The sequence below is a fragment of the Etheostoma spectabile genome, chromosome 19 (genome assembly GCF_008692095.1).
Source record: "Etheostoma spectabile isolate EspeVRDwgs_2016 chromosome 19, UIUC_Espe_1.0, whole genome shotgun sequence".
Lineage (NCBI taxonomy): Eukaryota > Metazoa > Chordata > Actinopteri > Perciformes > Percidae > Etheostoma > Etheostoma spectabile.
The window spans coordinates 16,186,625-16,202,823 of NC_045751.1; the positions used below are offsets into that span (position 1 = coordinate 16,186,625).

The 16,199-nt window shown below is 40.6% G+C and overlaps 1 protein-coding gene and 1 long non-coding RNA gene across 2 annotated transcripts in view; one reads left to right on the forward strand and one right to left on the reverse strand.

Annotated features, from left to right (window-relative positions):
- Positions 1–16,199, forward strand: part of sh3tc1 (SH3 domain and tetratricopeptide repeats 1) — a 20,804-nt gene that overhangs the window by 586 nt on the left and 4,019 nt on the right. The window contains exons 2-17 of the mRNA XM_032544418.1: positions 1,228–1,299; positions 3,890–4,020; positions 4,209–4,314; positions 5,100–5,240; positions 6,305–6,503; positions 6,590–6,666; positions 7,311–7,506; positions 7,819–7,949; positions 9,659–9,697; positions 9,802–11,154; positions 11,876–12,016; positions 12,298–12,519; positions 12,996–13,176; positions 14,047–14,197; positions 15,115–15,237; positions 15,930–16,080. Coding sequence (XP_032400309.1) covers positions 1,228–1,299; positions 3,890–4,020; positions 4,209–4,314; positions 5,100–5,240; positions 6,305–6,503; positions 6,590–6,666; positions 7,311–7,506; positions 7,819–7,949; positions 9,659–9,697; positions 9,802–11,154; positions 11,876–12,016; positions 12,298–12,519; positions 12,996–13,176; positions 14,047–14,197; positions 15,115–15,237; positions 15,930–16,080 — 3,414 coding nt within the window. The remainder of the gene's footprint in view (positions 1–1,227; positions 1,300–3,889; positions 4,021–4,208; positions 4,315–5,099; positions 5,241–6,304; positions 6,504–6,589; positions 6,667–7,310; positions 7,507–7,818; positions 7,950–9,658; positions 9,698–9,801; positions 11,155–11,875; positions 12,017–12,297; positions 12,520–12,995; positions 13,177–14,046; positions 14,198–15,114; positions 15,238–15,929; positions 16,081–16,199) is intronic.
- Positions 14,735–16,199, reverse strand: part of LOC116707244 (uncharacterized) — a 17,838-nt gene continuing 16,373 nt past the window's right edge. Inside the window, exon 3 of the long non-coding RNA XR_004336443.1 lies at positions 14,735–14,815. This is a non-coding gene — a long non-coding RNA (uncharacterized LOC116707244). The remainder of the gene's footprint in view (positions 14,816–16,199) is intronic.

Genomic DNA, 16,199 nt, shown 5'->3' on the forward strand with positions numbered 1-16,199 from the left:
CCCCCCCCCATAAAAAACAATATTTTATATTTATAGATACATACTTTATGTTCATTTCAATAAATAAATCATCGATGGCATTCAAGCATATGCATATATCGACGTGAGGTAGGTCGATATTATCGGCCGATATTAGACGTTTATCGATCTATCGGTATCGGCATTTATAATGGCCGATTTAAAGAAAAAAACGATTCTGATAAATGAATATTGTAAAACCAAAAACGGACGGTCAATCATGTTATGAGCGTTGGCGTTGCATAGGTTGTCCACCAGAGGGTTGCCTACAACGTCCCTGTTGGCAACACTTTTATTATTTTTTTGTTTATGTGTTTTTGTTCAAAGGACTTTAAGTTTCCTATCTTGAGTTTGTATTTTTATACTTTTTATTCATCAGAACGTTAACATATATTGATGTTCTGATAAGAAAACAAATTATTATCATTATTTTAGTGAGAACTCATAAATGACTACAAATATCTAATGTTAGGGAAATCTGTTCATGTTTTGTAACGCGTTTCTGGATTATTATTTTTTTTAAATATACTGGATATCGGCCGATATATCGGCATATTGTATTTTTAGACGCAACCAAATATTCGTATCGGTTTCGGCCTTAAAAATCGGTCGGGCTCTACATTGCGGATGTTTAAATTTGCGTTCTGATTTGTTTAATACGTCCCCGCTGTCGACTTTGAAAAACCAGTATCGGTCGATCCCTAAATTGTTAATGGTGGTACTATTGTTGTGGTGTTTTAAAGCTGTGAAATTGTATTGTTGTTGTAGTGTTGTCTTCATGTTGTCGTTGTGGTAGTGGTGCTTTTGTGTTGTTGTTGTTGTGGGCGAGTTTTAATACTGTGAAATTTGATTGTTGTCATGTCATTCCCTATCCTGCCCAGGCACTGCAGATTTTTAAGATTTTTAAAATTAGCTCATTGCTAACTGCTTAGGAGCTGTGCATTGTGCACTGCCGGTTGGGACACAGAGACACTGATACAGATATAGAGAAATATGATTCACAATAATTATAGCTGTGGGTATGATGAACAGTGGCAATTATAACAACAATAAAGATAATAGAACTATGACTAGAAATAATAGTGGTAGCAGTGCAGCATATTCCATTTAAAAAAAACCTTCAGCCATATGAGTTCTGTGAGAGGGCTTAAAATAAAAGTAAGTTACTTGCAATTTTGGTTATGCGCCTGCACCTTCATTCTTTTTCAGTGCGTGCTTTCTCCAGAGATGCTGCAAGTCTGAAGGCAACTGTGTCAACATGTGAGGAAAACGTCCCAACAGGTAACTTTTTGTTTTCAGACAAATGGATGGAACGGCAAGAGACTCGGTTGTTTATGTCCAAATTACGAACGGCTCCGTGACGGCGGTGTTATCCACGGCCTGTCCTGGACCTGCATGCTCCAGAGAGAGAGGGGGGGAGAGGACTAACGTTACACAAGTAGTAATCTATGGCTGAATCCCATTTCTCTGTCTTACCCCTTCGTCTTAACCCTAGCCTTTCGTCTTACCCCTATCCCTTGTCCCTCAAAACAGAGTGCTAAGGGCTAAAACACACCCCTATGAAATGAGACACCACTTGGTTATGGTTATGTCATCCTACATCGTTGCTAGCTGGCTGCTACATCACCAGCGGTGAAAAGTGGTGATCACCAACTTCCAAGATGCCGTCTGCCAGTGTGTGTATGTTGATTGCGTGGGTTTTGACAACAGTGTCGTATGCATGTATATATTTTACAGTTCTTTTATGTTCACTTTGGTGGTGCAGATGTTCTTATCTGCAATTCACTGCATGGTGTGTTGTATATTTGTTTCAGTTATCACAGTTTTGAATGTCATTGCTGTTCAGAAACACTTTCTTTGTTAATAACAATCTGTCTTTATTGCCCTAAAATGTAAACCTAACAAAATCAATTATAATACAGAACCATTATCAACTATTAGATTGTTATAACTACTACTCTTTTGAATTTGTACTGCAGTAATTATTTTAAACACTAGCCAGTATTACATATTGCACCTTTAACATTGCTAGATTGGCCGGTTGCGCTGCATTCATGTGGTGTTGGAGTAATCGTAAAGTTACCTCATGGGTAAATTCACACTGCCTTATCATTGTGAGATACGGCATGCCTTGGCATAGGACTGTGCTTTTCAAATGCCCTTTTATTAGAGATGTAGTACTCTAGTCCTGGAGTTGGACTCCAGTCCGACTTAAGACGCTCTTCTCTGGACTTGTAACTCAACTTGGAATTGTGCATTGTTGACTGGGACTCTGACTCTAGGATTTATGGAATTGGATTCGAGCATTCATATAAATAGGACTTGGGAGTTGGATGAAGTTTCTGACTACTTGTATGTGTAATAGGCAGTAATGGAGTACTCAAGTCCTGGACTCTGAGTCTGATTTGAGTCGCTATTCTCTGGACTCGAAACAAACTCAGGTAAGGTAGTGACTCGGCTCGGACTTAACTCGGACTCTTCTTTGGTGACTCAGACTTGGACTGAAACACCGGGGACTCAAGTCTTGACTTGGACTTGACAGTTGATGATTCGACCACAACACTGCCTTCTAGTCCCTAAATATGTTCCCTTTTACCGTCTATCATGGCAGAAAACACAAGGCCACTGAAGTCCTGTTAGTGAATTCTAAATGAAGCTTCATGAACCATTAGTTGTTTCCATTGGCCCAACCAGATGGTGCTCTTGGTTTAAAGAAAATGGTTCATGATATGACAATTCAGTGGGCTTTTAACCCTTTCTCAAACAAAAAATAATGGGCTCAGAAATTTAAAAAAAATGCTTCATGAAGCATCATTGGAACATCCCTAGCTGTTAGTGGCCCCTTGCTGCTATGTTGGAGAGTAATTCCTTATGAAATATTGCCTTCAATAGCACTGTCAACCTCACCCGGGTCCTCTGAGAACACATGAGCTGTAAAACTGAAGTGACCTCAGTGGAAAGTCATGTGGAAGAATTTGAAGTGGTTTATACCTTGAACCTGCAAGTCCCTCTGAAGTCACTTATTAATCGGAGAGTCACGCTGTCACACAGTGACATCCACTACAATCACTAGAGGAGTTCATAGGGACCCGAGGGAGTCGAAAATCATATGTATCGTGACCTGAATATTTTCTGTCTATACGGTGCGACGGCGACTACATCATATCCATTTTCTGACCGAAAAGGCAGAAAATCCATGTTATGTACATCTTAACAAATGAAATAAATGTCAGCAGGGCTTTTAATTAACTTTTTCTAATTACCAGCCAACATAGCTAGTGCATTTTTAAAGTTACCAGCCAATCGGATATCCCTCTAGCCAATTTCTTTTCCAGGGAAAATAAAACAGATTAGTGCAGCTTATTCCCTACATTTAAGCATCCATGTTTCTTTTAAAATACTTGTTTGGGTTCATGGCTGGCAGATATGCATTAAGATATACACATTTACTTTACTATTGGAAAATATCCCCACATTTTTTTGACCCAAATAACTTTACTACTTCATTTCAGCTCCTCTGGTTTGATTCGCGCCGTTAAAACCGCCCAAATGTCTTGCCGGAAAACAGACCAATCCGTAAACGTCGGATTGTTTCTGCAGCCTGCCGATTAAAAACAGACGCTTCACTTTATTCATCACCGGCCAAATTGGCTAGTAACTTTACAATGTTATACCAGACAATTTTTACCGGCAATTGACAGGTTGATGGGCCGATGGGCCCCAGAAGCCCCCCCCCCCTTCGCTCTGCCCCTGATGATAATAATGATAATAATAATGACAAGACTCTTAAATATGGTTATAAACGATCTGTGGCCAGGAGGATATGACGTGAGCGGATGATTCAACATGTGCCGGTGTGTCGTGTGTTCAGCTCTGCCAGTGCTGCTGGATGTGGTCCGGGGTCCGGAGCGGCTTCCTGCAGACGAGCACTCGCAGGAAATGCTGAAAGGGAAACTGCGCATTCTACAGGCTGACAGCACCGAGGTCAACGCGCTGTTCACGGTACATCCCACACACACACACACACACACACACACACACAGCTACCAGACCTATATACAGATCCTGGCATTTTCAGCTGTACAAAGTCTAAAATTAGGAATGAATCCGGTTGTTAAGGCGGTCTGTCTGCTCAGTTTGCAGTTCTTTAGTCTTCTTTATTCTTCTTCTTTTATTTTCTCTGTCTACAGGAGATGTCTACTCATCTCATCTCCATCAGCAGTGAAGAAAAAGTGATTTTTGTGACATTCAAAACATTTGAGGAAATATGGAAGTTCACCACATATTACACAATAGGTAAGTATGGAATAAAATAAAGTAGTTGTCTGTAACAATAAGATTGAGACTTCCCATCTCATGTTCATTTTCAGGTTTATATTGTATTTTGGGTTTCTACTAGAGCATGTTAAAATGCTTCAATGTTCAAAAAAACATATTCAATTTCTCATACTGTCTGTCTGAATATACCTGTCTTCACCCTCTGTCTTAAACGCTCCGCATTAGCATCTGTCTCTTTAAGCCCCCTTCCCGAAAAAGCCCAGTCGGCTCTGATTGGTCAGCATTTCTGGGTCTTCGACATCTGACCTCTCTGTGTCTCTGCACCGTCATTGCAGCCGGGGATTCACTGTATTGCCACTCTAGCGCCACTTTCTACCTATATACTGTAGAGTTGTGACATCACAAGCATACAGAAGTCCAGATGGCGCGTTTAAAAGCAAAGTTTCTGAATACAGGCTGTGTGCATTTCTCTGTGGATTGAGTGTTTTGGTTTTGATTGCCTTCCACAGTATTTATATTGCACTTTAACCTGCTTTCTAAATCAAAACGTTAATTACAATATGGGACCTTTTAAGTTTTTGCAATAAAGCAAAAGTGTGAAAGACAATGATTATATTGTGTTTAAAATAACTATTCAATCTTTTTATTGACTTGTGCTGGATTGAACGTAGGAATGTACTTTCTGAGCTATGGCGTCCTGGATTGGACTGTTACTGTACTACTGCTACTGCCATTGCTGCTGCTAATAAAAACAATGCCAGTACAGTTAAGAGTTTTTAGTGTCCTCGCCTCCTCTCCTCCAGGTTTTCTGGGTCGGTGTATGGAAAATCTGTTGTTAGACCAGAAGTTCTGGCTCACTTCTTTGGAGGAGGACATCGCAATTGAGGTTTCCATTCAGGAGAACACTCTTAACCTGATGTACAAAGGCATCCTCATGCAGGAAGGTATGAAGGAATTCAGTTTTGCAGAGTTGCACCACCTGCTGGTAGTGACAATCAAATGAAGCTTTGGAAACCATTAGTTGTCTTTGTTTGCCCATTATAAGTCAGGACTGTAACTGCACCTACAGTATCACCAATAGTGATGAATTACTGTAAAAAATAAAAAAAAAATATTGTTTTAATTGTTATTTCCATATCTGCCCTCATTTACTATTATATCTCTCACTGTCAACTATCTTCTACAGGCAACATGTTTGCTAAAAAATACTTTTGAGGACTTAGCATTGTAACTTCATAACAAATAGCATTATTTTACCACACATCTGAATGGCAACACCATCTGTATTATTATTGGCATAAGGCCAACCTCAATAGCAGATTCATTTGTTAAAATTATAATTTTCTTTTTTAACAGCAACTGCTAGACAATATTCTCAATTACACTATGTATTGACATTATAGTTTTTGTTAGGTATATGCAGATCATAACGTGCTTAATGCCAAATATTTACTTCATATTCAGTTACTTTTTGCACCAATAATTACTATTAAAGCTTTAATGCGTAACTTTTTGATTTTAATGAACGTCGGTTACATTCAAGCCATTGCCAAATGAGTTGATACAAAGCTAACTAAGACTATCAGCTCCACACAAGTCTCTGTATTTCTCAGTATGGCTATGTTCAGAAGATTGTGTTGTCTGGTGACTTTTGCACGCAGAAGCTCAAGTGACAATAATTACCTCTTCTGAAGAGTCCATCATGTTTTTTTTAATCCTCCATGTCCTCCTTGGCTACTAGCAACTGCGTGGAGGAGTATGCGCATACGTGATCACCGAATGCTTGTATCATGTAGATGCGCTGACAGTGTGGTCGTCATTACTCAAAATTCCTCATAGGGGTAAAAAAATTCCTCAACTGATGTAAATAATATGCAACTGAAAAATAATCACAATAAAACACACTCACACACTCTCTCTCAAATTGCTTTATTGTCATTAATTTCAGGATAATACAATTCAATAATAATCTCTCTCTCTCTCTCTCTCTCTCTCTCTGCGTCCTCAGGCTCATTGTTTGCTAGTTGCAGTACCAACCAGATGTTTGACAGCTCCACCTCTGGAGGGGACCTGTACCTGGAGCAGGGAGACATAGCCCATTTTGAACCTCCGTTTCTGGGCTCAGGGTGGACCGTCCTCTGCCTGGCCGATGGAGCCCGAGGCACTGCACCCAAACCTGCTCTGGAGCCGGTCATCCCCTTTCATCAGTAAGTCCCATCCACACACAGCCCTGAATGGACTACGTACCAGTGACTGTGACTGCTCTCACTAACCTGAGCTGATCTGTCCACAGATGGTTTCTCAAATCCTGTGCAGAGAGCATTTTAATTGGTGATGGGAAACCTGCCTGTGACTTCCCTCTGCAGTTCGGTAAGTCCCTGTCATATCTAAGGGCGGAGGACGCTAATAATTACTTAAACCCAGGGGAAACCAAGGGAAAGGCAAAAAACAATTCAAGGTTAAATAAGATCATATATTGTTAAACTAAACACAAACCAACTAAAAATGATCTTCGACAAGGAAAAGTATGATGGGCAGTTTTACAGTTCAAGGTGTTTTCACTATTGATTTGTTTAACTGTTTTACAATTTTTTTTACTTCAATAAAATGCGACATCTTTAGAAGTCAATGGGTAATCGTGTTAAATAATCATGATTTCAAAATTGACCTAAAAAATTGTCTGTTTTTTTCCATTATCGAGCAGCTACGATGGTAAGTACTGTAAAATCTAGAAAATAATTTCAGAAACAAATAAAAATGAGAGAAAATATGAGTGTGAATTTTAGCATTAGATATTGATCTTTATATCTTTATATTGATATTTAAATTGACAGTAAAACTTAATTCAGCGCTGACACATGAACTAAAGAAAGTATGAGGGGTGTAAAAAAGTTGAATTCCCCCAGTGATATGTTATGGTCACTATGTCCTAAAGAGCATTACAAACTTTATTGTTGTTAAGTTGTGGGATATTTGGTCTCGTTTTATCCGCTTCTTACCTCTTCTCTTTTCAGCCAGAGGGACCTGTCTGGCGACAGTGGAGTATGATGCTGAGGGACCAGATGAGCTGAGTGTGGCACCCGGTGATTGTATCATTATTGCGGGACTTCTGGGGTCTTGTTTTGATTGGTTCTTAGGGCGGAAGGAGGCGACAGGAGAAGTGGGTCTGGTCAAGACAAGCCTGGTGAAACCGTCCGCCGACACTTACGAGTGAGTGCATCACCACTATAACTGTATTAGCCATTTTAACAAAACAAAATATTTTACAATACAGTATTTGAAAATACTGTTTCAGTCAGGAACATTCTCGTCATAGATTTAACCATTTGTTGCAACAAATGGAAGTACAGTAATACTTGGCAATGAAGGCTCTGATCCAACGATGCTCCCTGGATCAGCCAAGCAGCATGCTAAGCTGAAACAGGGATCATGCTGCTGAGTGGACACAGGATAAGGGGACACATGACTTCCATGTCCTGCATGAACTAACGCAATGCTTCTTCTTTTTTGTCCCCCTTTCAGCTCAGCAGATATTTTTTTGGATGGAGAGGACGGGACATTCTTCAGTCTGCAAGAGGACAAAGTTATAGAGGAATCAACTGCCTCATTGAAGAAGAAATCTCAAAATGATACTGGCCAGAACTACAAACTGGGTGAGACTGAAAGGCTGCAGAAGGACTTACAGGTCTCACAGATGTATCTATAGTTGTCATGTGTACAAAGAATCAAGAATCAATAAGATATCAAAACCAGATGACAAAATTGGTTTCATTACCTATGACAACAGTTACAAACTAGAAGGGGCACCATGAGAGCGTAGAGCTCTGTCACAATGTTAATGCAGTGGGAATTTATTTAGATAATTCTAACACCACATCAATGCATCGCAAATCTCATAACGTTACCAAAAGTGAATAAAAGAATGTGTGTATGTGCTCCGTGATTAAAATTCATTGTAAATGTAATGGGTTCTTCCTTGGTCCATGCTACACCCTTCCACCAAGTTTCATGAAAATTGGGAAAGTTGACTTTCTGTAGTCTTGCATTGCCAGACACTGCCGCCAATCACAATCTGCCAATCACAATCGTCTTGGGCGGCGCTAAGCTCCGGTCCAAAAGATGATAGATCTGTAAAACAGTCTCTGGAAAAAAATTGTTTGGTGGAACAGTTGCACCCCGCTTAAGAAAACGACACATACAATATTAACTAAGGTTTATTGCTCACACAATGCTGTAATGTTAGCTATTTAAGTTAGCTGGATACATGGTTAAACCTAATTTGCTCCTACCAGTGTATCACTATGTGTACTTTGTCCATAGTAAATCCCCGGCAACAGGTCCTAAGTGTCATTGATCCAGACTAGTTTTTCCGTATTCCTGCTGACAGACAAACAAACCAACAACCAAGTGGACAAACTGAACCGAAAACATAACCTACGTGCTGGACGTTATTACTGTACAAGACTAAGAGTCTCCTGACAGAAAATGTTTGGTGTAGGTACAAAAATGACTTTGTTAATGTTAGGAAACCTTCGGGACCATTGTTTTGAAACAAATATGGATCTCTTGTGTTAGGTTTGTTGATCCAACCATCCACCCCAACCTACTCCCTATGGGGTTAGGTATTGCATTGTTGTAACAATAAGTGATGTCCAAATAAAGCTTAGCAAAGCATTTTCTTAATTTTTTTAACCCAATTCATGGCGCTTTCTGTTCAAGAGTTAAAAGCATACTGAATTGACATTCTTTGAGCCTTTTTCCAATAACCAAGAGTGCCATCTAGTTGGGTCAATGAATACAACTAATGGTTCATGAATCTTCATTTGAACATCACTAGTAACAATTTCACACTACATATGCCTTTGCTCCTGACAGATACATGTTATAACTCACATGGCCACTAGAGGTACTTTTCTGGTAAACAAATGACTGTTAATGTAGTTTTTCTTGTGAGGACAATGTCAAAGAATCATCACTAGAACCCTTTAATCTGAAGTCTAAACTGAGCAAAGTAGCTTGAATTAATGCCATGTGTCTAAAGCTTACAGTATCAAGGACAGTATTCAAATTTACGTTAGCACTGCAGTAAAACCACAGCTTTCTCATTCATTTCAACAAGGCAAAGGGGCTCCAATGCAAAAAGGTTGAGCCTGTCTTTTGCTTATCCTAGCGCTAATGTCAGTCGGACTGTGTGCTAACTCAAATTATATCTGCTCACTTCAAGTGCAGTTGATGCCTTAGATTCATGAAGGAAGCTTTGCATTGTGCTAGATCATTGATTTCTAATTGTTTTTTAATTATTCATGATGTTTTGGGGGATTTTCTCATTCTATCCCTTGTCCTTTTTGTTGTTCAATCTCAGATATGATCAGTTACCAAGACTCTGAGAAAAAAACATCATGTAAGTATTGCCACCAACAGTTAATGACAAGTTAGTTTATTTTGTCAAAGGATCTAGTCTCCTCTCCTAGTTCATAATTTGTTCCTCTGATTATTCTTTTCAAGCAAACAGAGATGATACTCAGCAAGCTAACCTGAAGAGAAATATTCAGAGGATTCTTGATCATGGAAAGGACTCTTCATCAGATTCCGTAGTGACCGTGAACGGGACTCCAGAGGACACGGTCTCGGCTACAGAAACAGAAAACCCAAGCCCTCCCCGTTTCACTGTTCAGACAGTTGTAGAAGGAAACAACAACACTGAGAACTTTATTCCTCTCTTCTCCTTTTTGGAAGGACAAGACTACAAAATAGAGTTTGGCATCATGTATAGACTGAGTTCTGAACTCCTCGCCTCCTCCATATTTACCGGGCACGCCAACAAGGATGAGCTGATTGCCTTCCTGGGAGTTGCTAGGGAAACAGCCAGGAAGAAGCGACTCCTTTGGTCGCAGACTCGTTTGTGCTTCCTGCTGGGTAAGCTCTGTGCTGGGAGGTTAAAGTTGAGCCAGGCTCGGGTTTACTTTGAGGAAGCCCTCAGTGTGCCACAAGAAGGCTTCACAGACCTTAGACTGTTGGCCAGCATCTACTCCAACCTAGTTACCATATATCTTTTGCAGAAAAATACTGAAAGTTTCTTTGCTCTGACAGAGCGACTTGTTGCCTTGCTACTGGGAATCCCAGACTGCCTGGAATGCTTAGAGGACAACTCTGCTCTTAAATACATCCTCAAGAAAGCTGTTCTCTCTCACAACAAAATGGCAGAGGCCCGGGCTTGTCACCAATTGGCGAAGCACCACTGGACTCGTGCTGAGGGGGTGCAAGCGGCCCCTTATCTTGAGAGACTAATTGTTCTTTGTGCCAAAGCTCAAAGAACATGGGGCATCGCTCCCAGTCAGATGTACCTTACCCTGGGAAGGCTATACAGCAAACTCAGACTTCCCCATCTCAGTGTCAGTTCAGCCAGGAGAGCTTCTATGCAGCCCTCTGCTACATTGACTGACTGCCTTAGCAGCATGGATCTAGTTCTGGACAATTTCAACAGACTGTTTGGGATCACAGAACAGGAAGCGTCCGTCCCACCTCAAGTGGCTCCATATTTATACCAAGCGCTCTTTTCTAACAAAGTCCAAGGGGGAGGAAGTGATCGATACCACGTTTTGAGCCATCGACTCACTGTTTGTCTCTGCCAACTCTTTTTCAAGCACAGGATGGTTGGACAAGCCATCTCCCATATGCATACTCTCATCAACAAGAGTCCAACCTCACAGCGACCCTGCATCTCTGTCCCAGAAAGAAACAGCGCCCTCATCTGGCTGGCATGGCTTCACATTGTCAATAATCAGCCACATGTTGCTTTGGATATCCTGGACTCTGTCCTAGCTTCCATGCCAGAACACTGCACTACGCCTCAGGAAGGTTTGTGGATATGTATGACTTAATGTGTTAGAATGAACAATTACAGAGTGTTTCAAGCTACACATTCACTACTATGTTTTGGTTTGAAAAACCAAATATCTTTGCTATATTTAAACCACTCCAGCTTTTACTATTTACGATTTTGCTATTACTTTTTCACTATTTTTATTCTTTCTCCAAATAATTTTCTGTATTTTAATCTTATACATTCATGATTTTAAACCGCAGAACAACGTTAGACAGTCTTCTTCCTCTTTACACCGACCCGTGCGTGCCGAGTATATTAGATGTTAGATGTGTGGAGGGACATTAGTTCTGCTGCTGAACCAATACACTTGTGTGGACGGGGACTGGTTTTGTTTCAATCACAATTTAAAAATGTAGTGAGGATACAGCATCAGAAGCGCTGGTGCAAGCAAATATTTGCAGGAAGTTAGTAACCACAGGAACTAAAGTCATGTCCAATTTCAGCATTCCTGAACTGTGTTTCCATTACATTTGAATACCCTCAGACAGATGCAATTTTCACACATGATGAGACAAGTCTGACATGAGTGGCAAACAGTGTTTTCTATGAATGATTGGCCTGACATTCAACCACTACCCCTGGAGCAGGGACTTGTTTGTGATCCAAAAACAATGGCAGTAAAACTGAAAAAAATGAGCCAACTTTATTCTATTTCCAGTCTGTTAAAGCTAATGTGTTTAATTTAACGCAAAGGTGTGGTCCTCAACATGCGTGGCGTGGCACTTCGGTGCATGGGCTACCTCCGGAGGGCAGCAGAGAGTTACCAGGCTGCTGTGGACATTTGCCAAGAGTATGAGGACATGCCAAACTGGGCTGTAGCTCAGGCCAACCTTGGTAAGATATGCTTGTTAACAGAGCTGGCCCTAACCAATTTGGTAAGGCAAGATTTCAGCTGTTTTTTGGGGGGGGTTTTGTCGTTTATGTCGGGTTTTGGGTTTCTTTAATTGTTGTTTTTTTACAACATTTTTGTAAAAAAAAAAAAAAGACACTTTTTAGCTTTTTTCAAACTTTTGTTGTTTTTTCAAACATTTACGCCATTTTTCCCACACACATGCTTCTTTCAAAGGATTTTTAGGTCTTGAGAGATGACTCTGTGCTTCTTCTTCCTTATGAAGGGCTCTTATGTCTGAAGGCCGGTGCCAAAGGACTGGCGCAGAGACACCTGACTGAGGCTGTGCAGCTCTTCTCTGAGCTGGATGAAAAAGGTCATGAGGCGAACTTCATCCAAGTGCTGCTGGAGCTGGGGCAGCACTATGTGAAGCAACAGCAGCTGGACTTTGGCAAAGGATGCTACGAATGGGCTCTGCTGCTCGCTATCAGTGCCAACCTATTAGACTGTAAGTATGGAAGTTGTGAAATGTAACTGGTGACTTCATGCCATTTTCTACTAGAATAGAAATATTGTACTTTTTACTCTACTACATTCGACAGCTTTAGTTACTAGTTACTTTACTTTACACATTCACATTTTTGCATACTAAACACATGTAGTTTATAAAATCTAATGTTTTATTATGATAGAAACTAGACAACAATATAACAAGTCCAGCTGAAATGACTAGATCATTCAACACACAACAGTTTGAATAGTTTCCAGTTTCTAAAATGTGAGGATTTTTCTGCATTGAGTACTGTTACGTTCAATACTTCAAGTACCTCAATGCAGGACTTTTACCTGTAACAGAGTATATTTACAGTGTGGTATTAGTACTTTTACTTAACTGGACTGTAAGAGATCTAAATACTTCTTCCACCACATTGTATTGGGTGCTATTTTTTCAATGAACTGAACTGCACTGTCACTCATTGCTAGGCCAACTGACTGCAACCAAACAGCTGAGCCGTCTCTATGGGTGTGAGATTCCAGAGCAGGCCCAGTGTATCATCTACAGCCAGCACCAGGTCCAGCTGCTGAGACACACCGGAGACAGAGCACAGGAGGGAGACGCACTGGTAGCCATCAGCCAGCTCTACCTCACCCTGGCCACAGAGAGGTGATGGTGTGTTTGTGCGTGTGAGGGTGGGGAGTGGGCGGGGGGGGGGGTGTGTGTGTGTGTGTGTGTTGTGTGTGTGTGTGGTGTGTGTGTGTGTGTGTGTGTGTGTGTGTGTGTGTGTGGTCTGTCTGTTTTGTCTGCCTTTCTGTTTGTGTCTGCCTGTGTCATTCTGTTTTTGTGTGTGTGTGTGTGTGGTGTGTGTGTGTGTGTGTGTGTGTGTGTGTGTAGCTAAAAATGCTCTGATGTAACATTTACCTTTGCTCTTGTTTGCCCCTGTCAAAGAGCCTTTTTAATAAAACATAAAAATACAAGTGTAAGCATTCAAGCCACTTATTTGTAGTGGAACAAAAAATTGCGTGCAATGTCTTCTAAAGCAGGGTTATTGTAGTAAACTAAAAAATAAAGCAAAAATAAGCAGTGGAAAATATTTTTAGTTAACTGAAACAGAAATATGAGAAATGTGATTCATTCATTCATAGGGCTGGGTATCCTTCAAAAATCTTAGAAACCAATATTGATACCAATTTCATTAAACCCCCCGAAAATAACAACATTAAGGTACAAATCTTTTAAATTATTTTTCAGCTCCTAATGTGTGAGCCCTGTGTCTGTGCGTAGCGTGGAGTTTTTCCTGTGTGTCTCTACGACCAGTATTATTAGAGCTTGGTAGAAGTGCTGCATGCTGATTGGCTCACTGACGCTGATGATATTTATTGAATGACGAGGCATTTTTCGATACTTGATACTTAGGAGGGAATTCGGTCAGTGCCTAAAAAGTATTGAATACAAGACCCCAAGGTCTTGTCATTCATAATGATGAGTTGAAGGTTTGAAGCAACCGGACTAATCTAAGTTTCTGAATGTTTTCAGGGCGTACAGGGCGGCTCTCGACTTCACCAAGACCAGTTTGGGTATTTTCATCGACCTGGGCTGCAGGGAGAAGGAAGCGTGGGGCTGGCTGCAAGCTGGGAAGATCTACCACCTGCTGCACCAGACGGAACTGGTGGACCTTTACGTTCAGGTCGGACAGCAGCTCTGTAGCTAAAAGAAATTGTAAAACTCCACTGTGATCTGTGTTAAGTGTCCATGTGTTAATGTTTTGTGAATACATAATCCGTCCCTTTTCTGGTATTCTATTGTGTTGAAAAATCAACAGGAAGTGTTGAGTGTTAATAATGGTAATTTATCAGTGACTGAAAAATAATTTAGCTTTCATGCCAGAACTAATAACTAATTGTAGTTAGTAATAACCATAGACTGTATATAAAGATGGATCCCACTGTAGAAAAGTGAAGCCAAAATATCCAGGATACGGGCACTGACATCTTTTGGATTTTGGAACCGTAGTCTGTGCAATAGTGATAGGGTGGTGGAGCAACAATATCGAAGACCCGCCGTACACCCGCTCAAACAAATTACAAGTCAATCACAGCTGTCAATCATGACATTTCAACCCGTCGCCATAGCTTTTTCATTTAATTTATTTAATAGTTCTGGACAATGCACATTAATGAATATGTACAATAGTACACATTGCCAAAATGCCAGATTGTAGCCCTATGACCTATACTGCAGCCAGCCACCAGAGGGCGATCCAGGTGTTTTGGCTTCACTTTTACAGTCTATGCATCAACCCCTGCTCATAACTAACTGAATATTTAGTGACTGAAAACAGTATACGTTGTAAAAAGAGAGTATGACTGAACTGTTTCTGTTTTGAAATGAATGAAATTATAATGAGACATTATGGTACAAATAATTCTACCCCAAAAACATGAATAATACATTTTATCAAAAGATGAACGGAAGGAATTTGTAAATTGTGTTTTTAGTGCCCTCTCTGGCAAAAGGACCCTAAGCAGCTGCTCGGTCGGCTTTAGTTTAGTGCTGCCTTTGACAGGAAACTAAAACTGTATTTTTTGTTGATGTCGTTGTTAGGCAGCTCAGGATGTCGCCCTGAGCACAGGAGACACCAAGTTCATCCTGAAGCTTCTGGAAGCTGCAGGCGACATTTTCTTCAACAGCAACCACGACAGGGACAAGGCTATCACCTTCTACAGGGTATAGTCTGAATAAAGCACTGAGTTGATACAGATATACACAGTTTAAAATAGACATAAATATGCTATATATAGATATACCCTTAATAATTATCTCAGTTAGTTCTGATGTACTGTATAAAAAAGTTTAGCCATTAAAGACAGGGTTGGTAGGTGAAAGTAGCATCTCCTCTGGGCTCTGTCTAAACCCTCCCCCTGCCCTCGGGGCTGGGACAGGAAAAGGACTGCAATTTTACTCCATGTCAGATTCACCAGTAAGTATACACCTACTATTATCATACTGTTTAAAACAAACATGACTTCTATTAGCAATGCGGCAATGACGTGCATTGAGATCTGGCTCTCAAGCAAGAGGGGTACAATACGGGCAGCGGGGCAAGAAGGCATTTCATTGGTTCTCTTTTTCCAAGCGGACCACGAGGCAGTAATTAGTGGGCGTTTTTTCAGGATTTCACCAGCAACGGATGGCAGATCTTTTTCGCTTTCGAGCCCAGGAGTTCTTTATAGCTGTCTTGGGTGTAAAAACCATTTAAAACAAGTTATAACAAAATGTAAATACTTACCAACCATGCCTTTAAGCAACCTTAGGCCTGTCATGGTGTAACACTATTACCATTATTGTTAGGAATGAGGCTGGAGTTATCCTTTTAACCTCTTGTAATATCCTGTGTATCTGTGTATTCCATCATGTAGGATCGTGCTCTGCCCATTGCTGTGAAGAGCAGCAGTGTGCGTTCCAGGCTGAGGTTGTGTAATAAGTTGACTGATCTGATGCTCAGTCTCAAGCTGTATGGGGAAGCTGTGGAGTTTGCTCAGACTGCGCTGGACATCAGTATCACTCTGGGTACGGAAAACTCCCAGACACAAAATTTAGAATTTTTAGATTGTTAGTCTACGATTGTAAATTATAGTTGTTTGCTCTTTATTATCCGTAGAAAGACCTACTTAGAAGTATTAAAGATC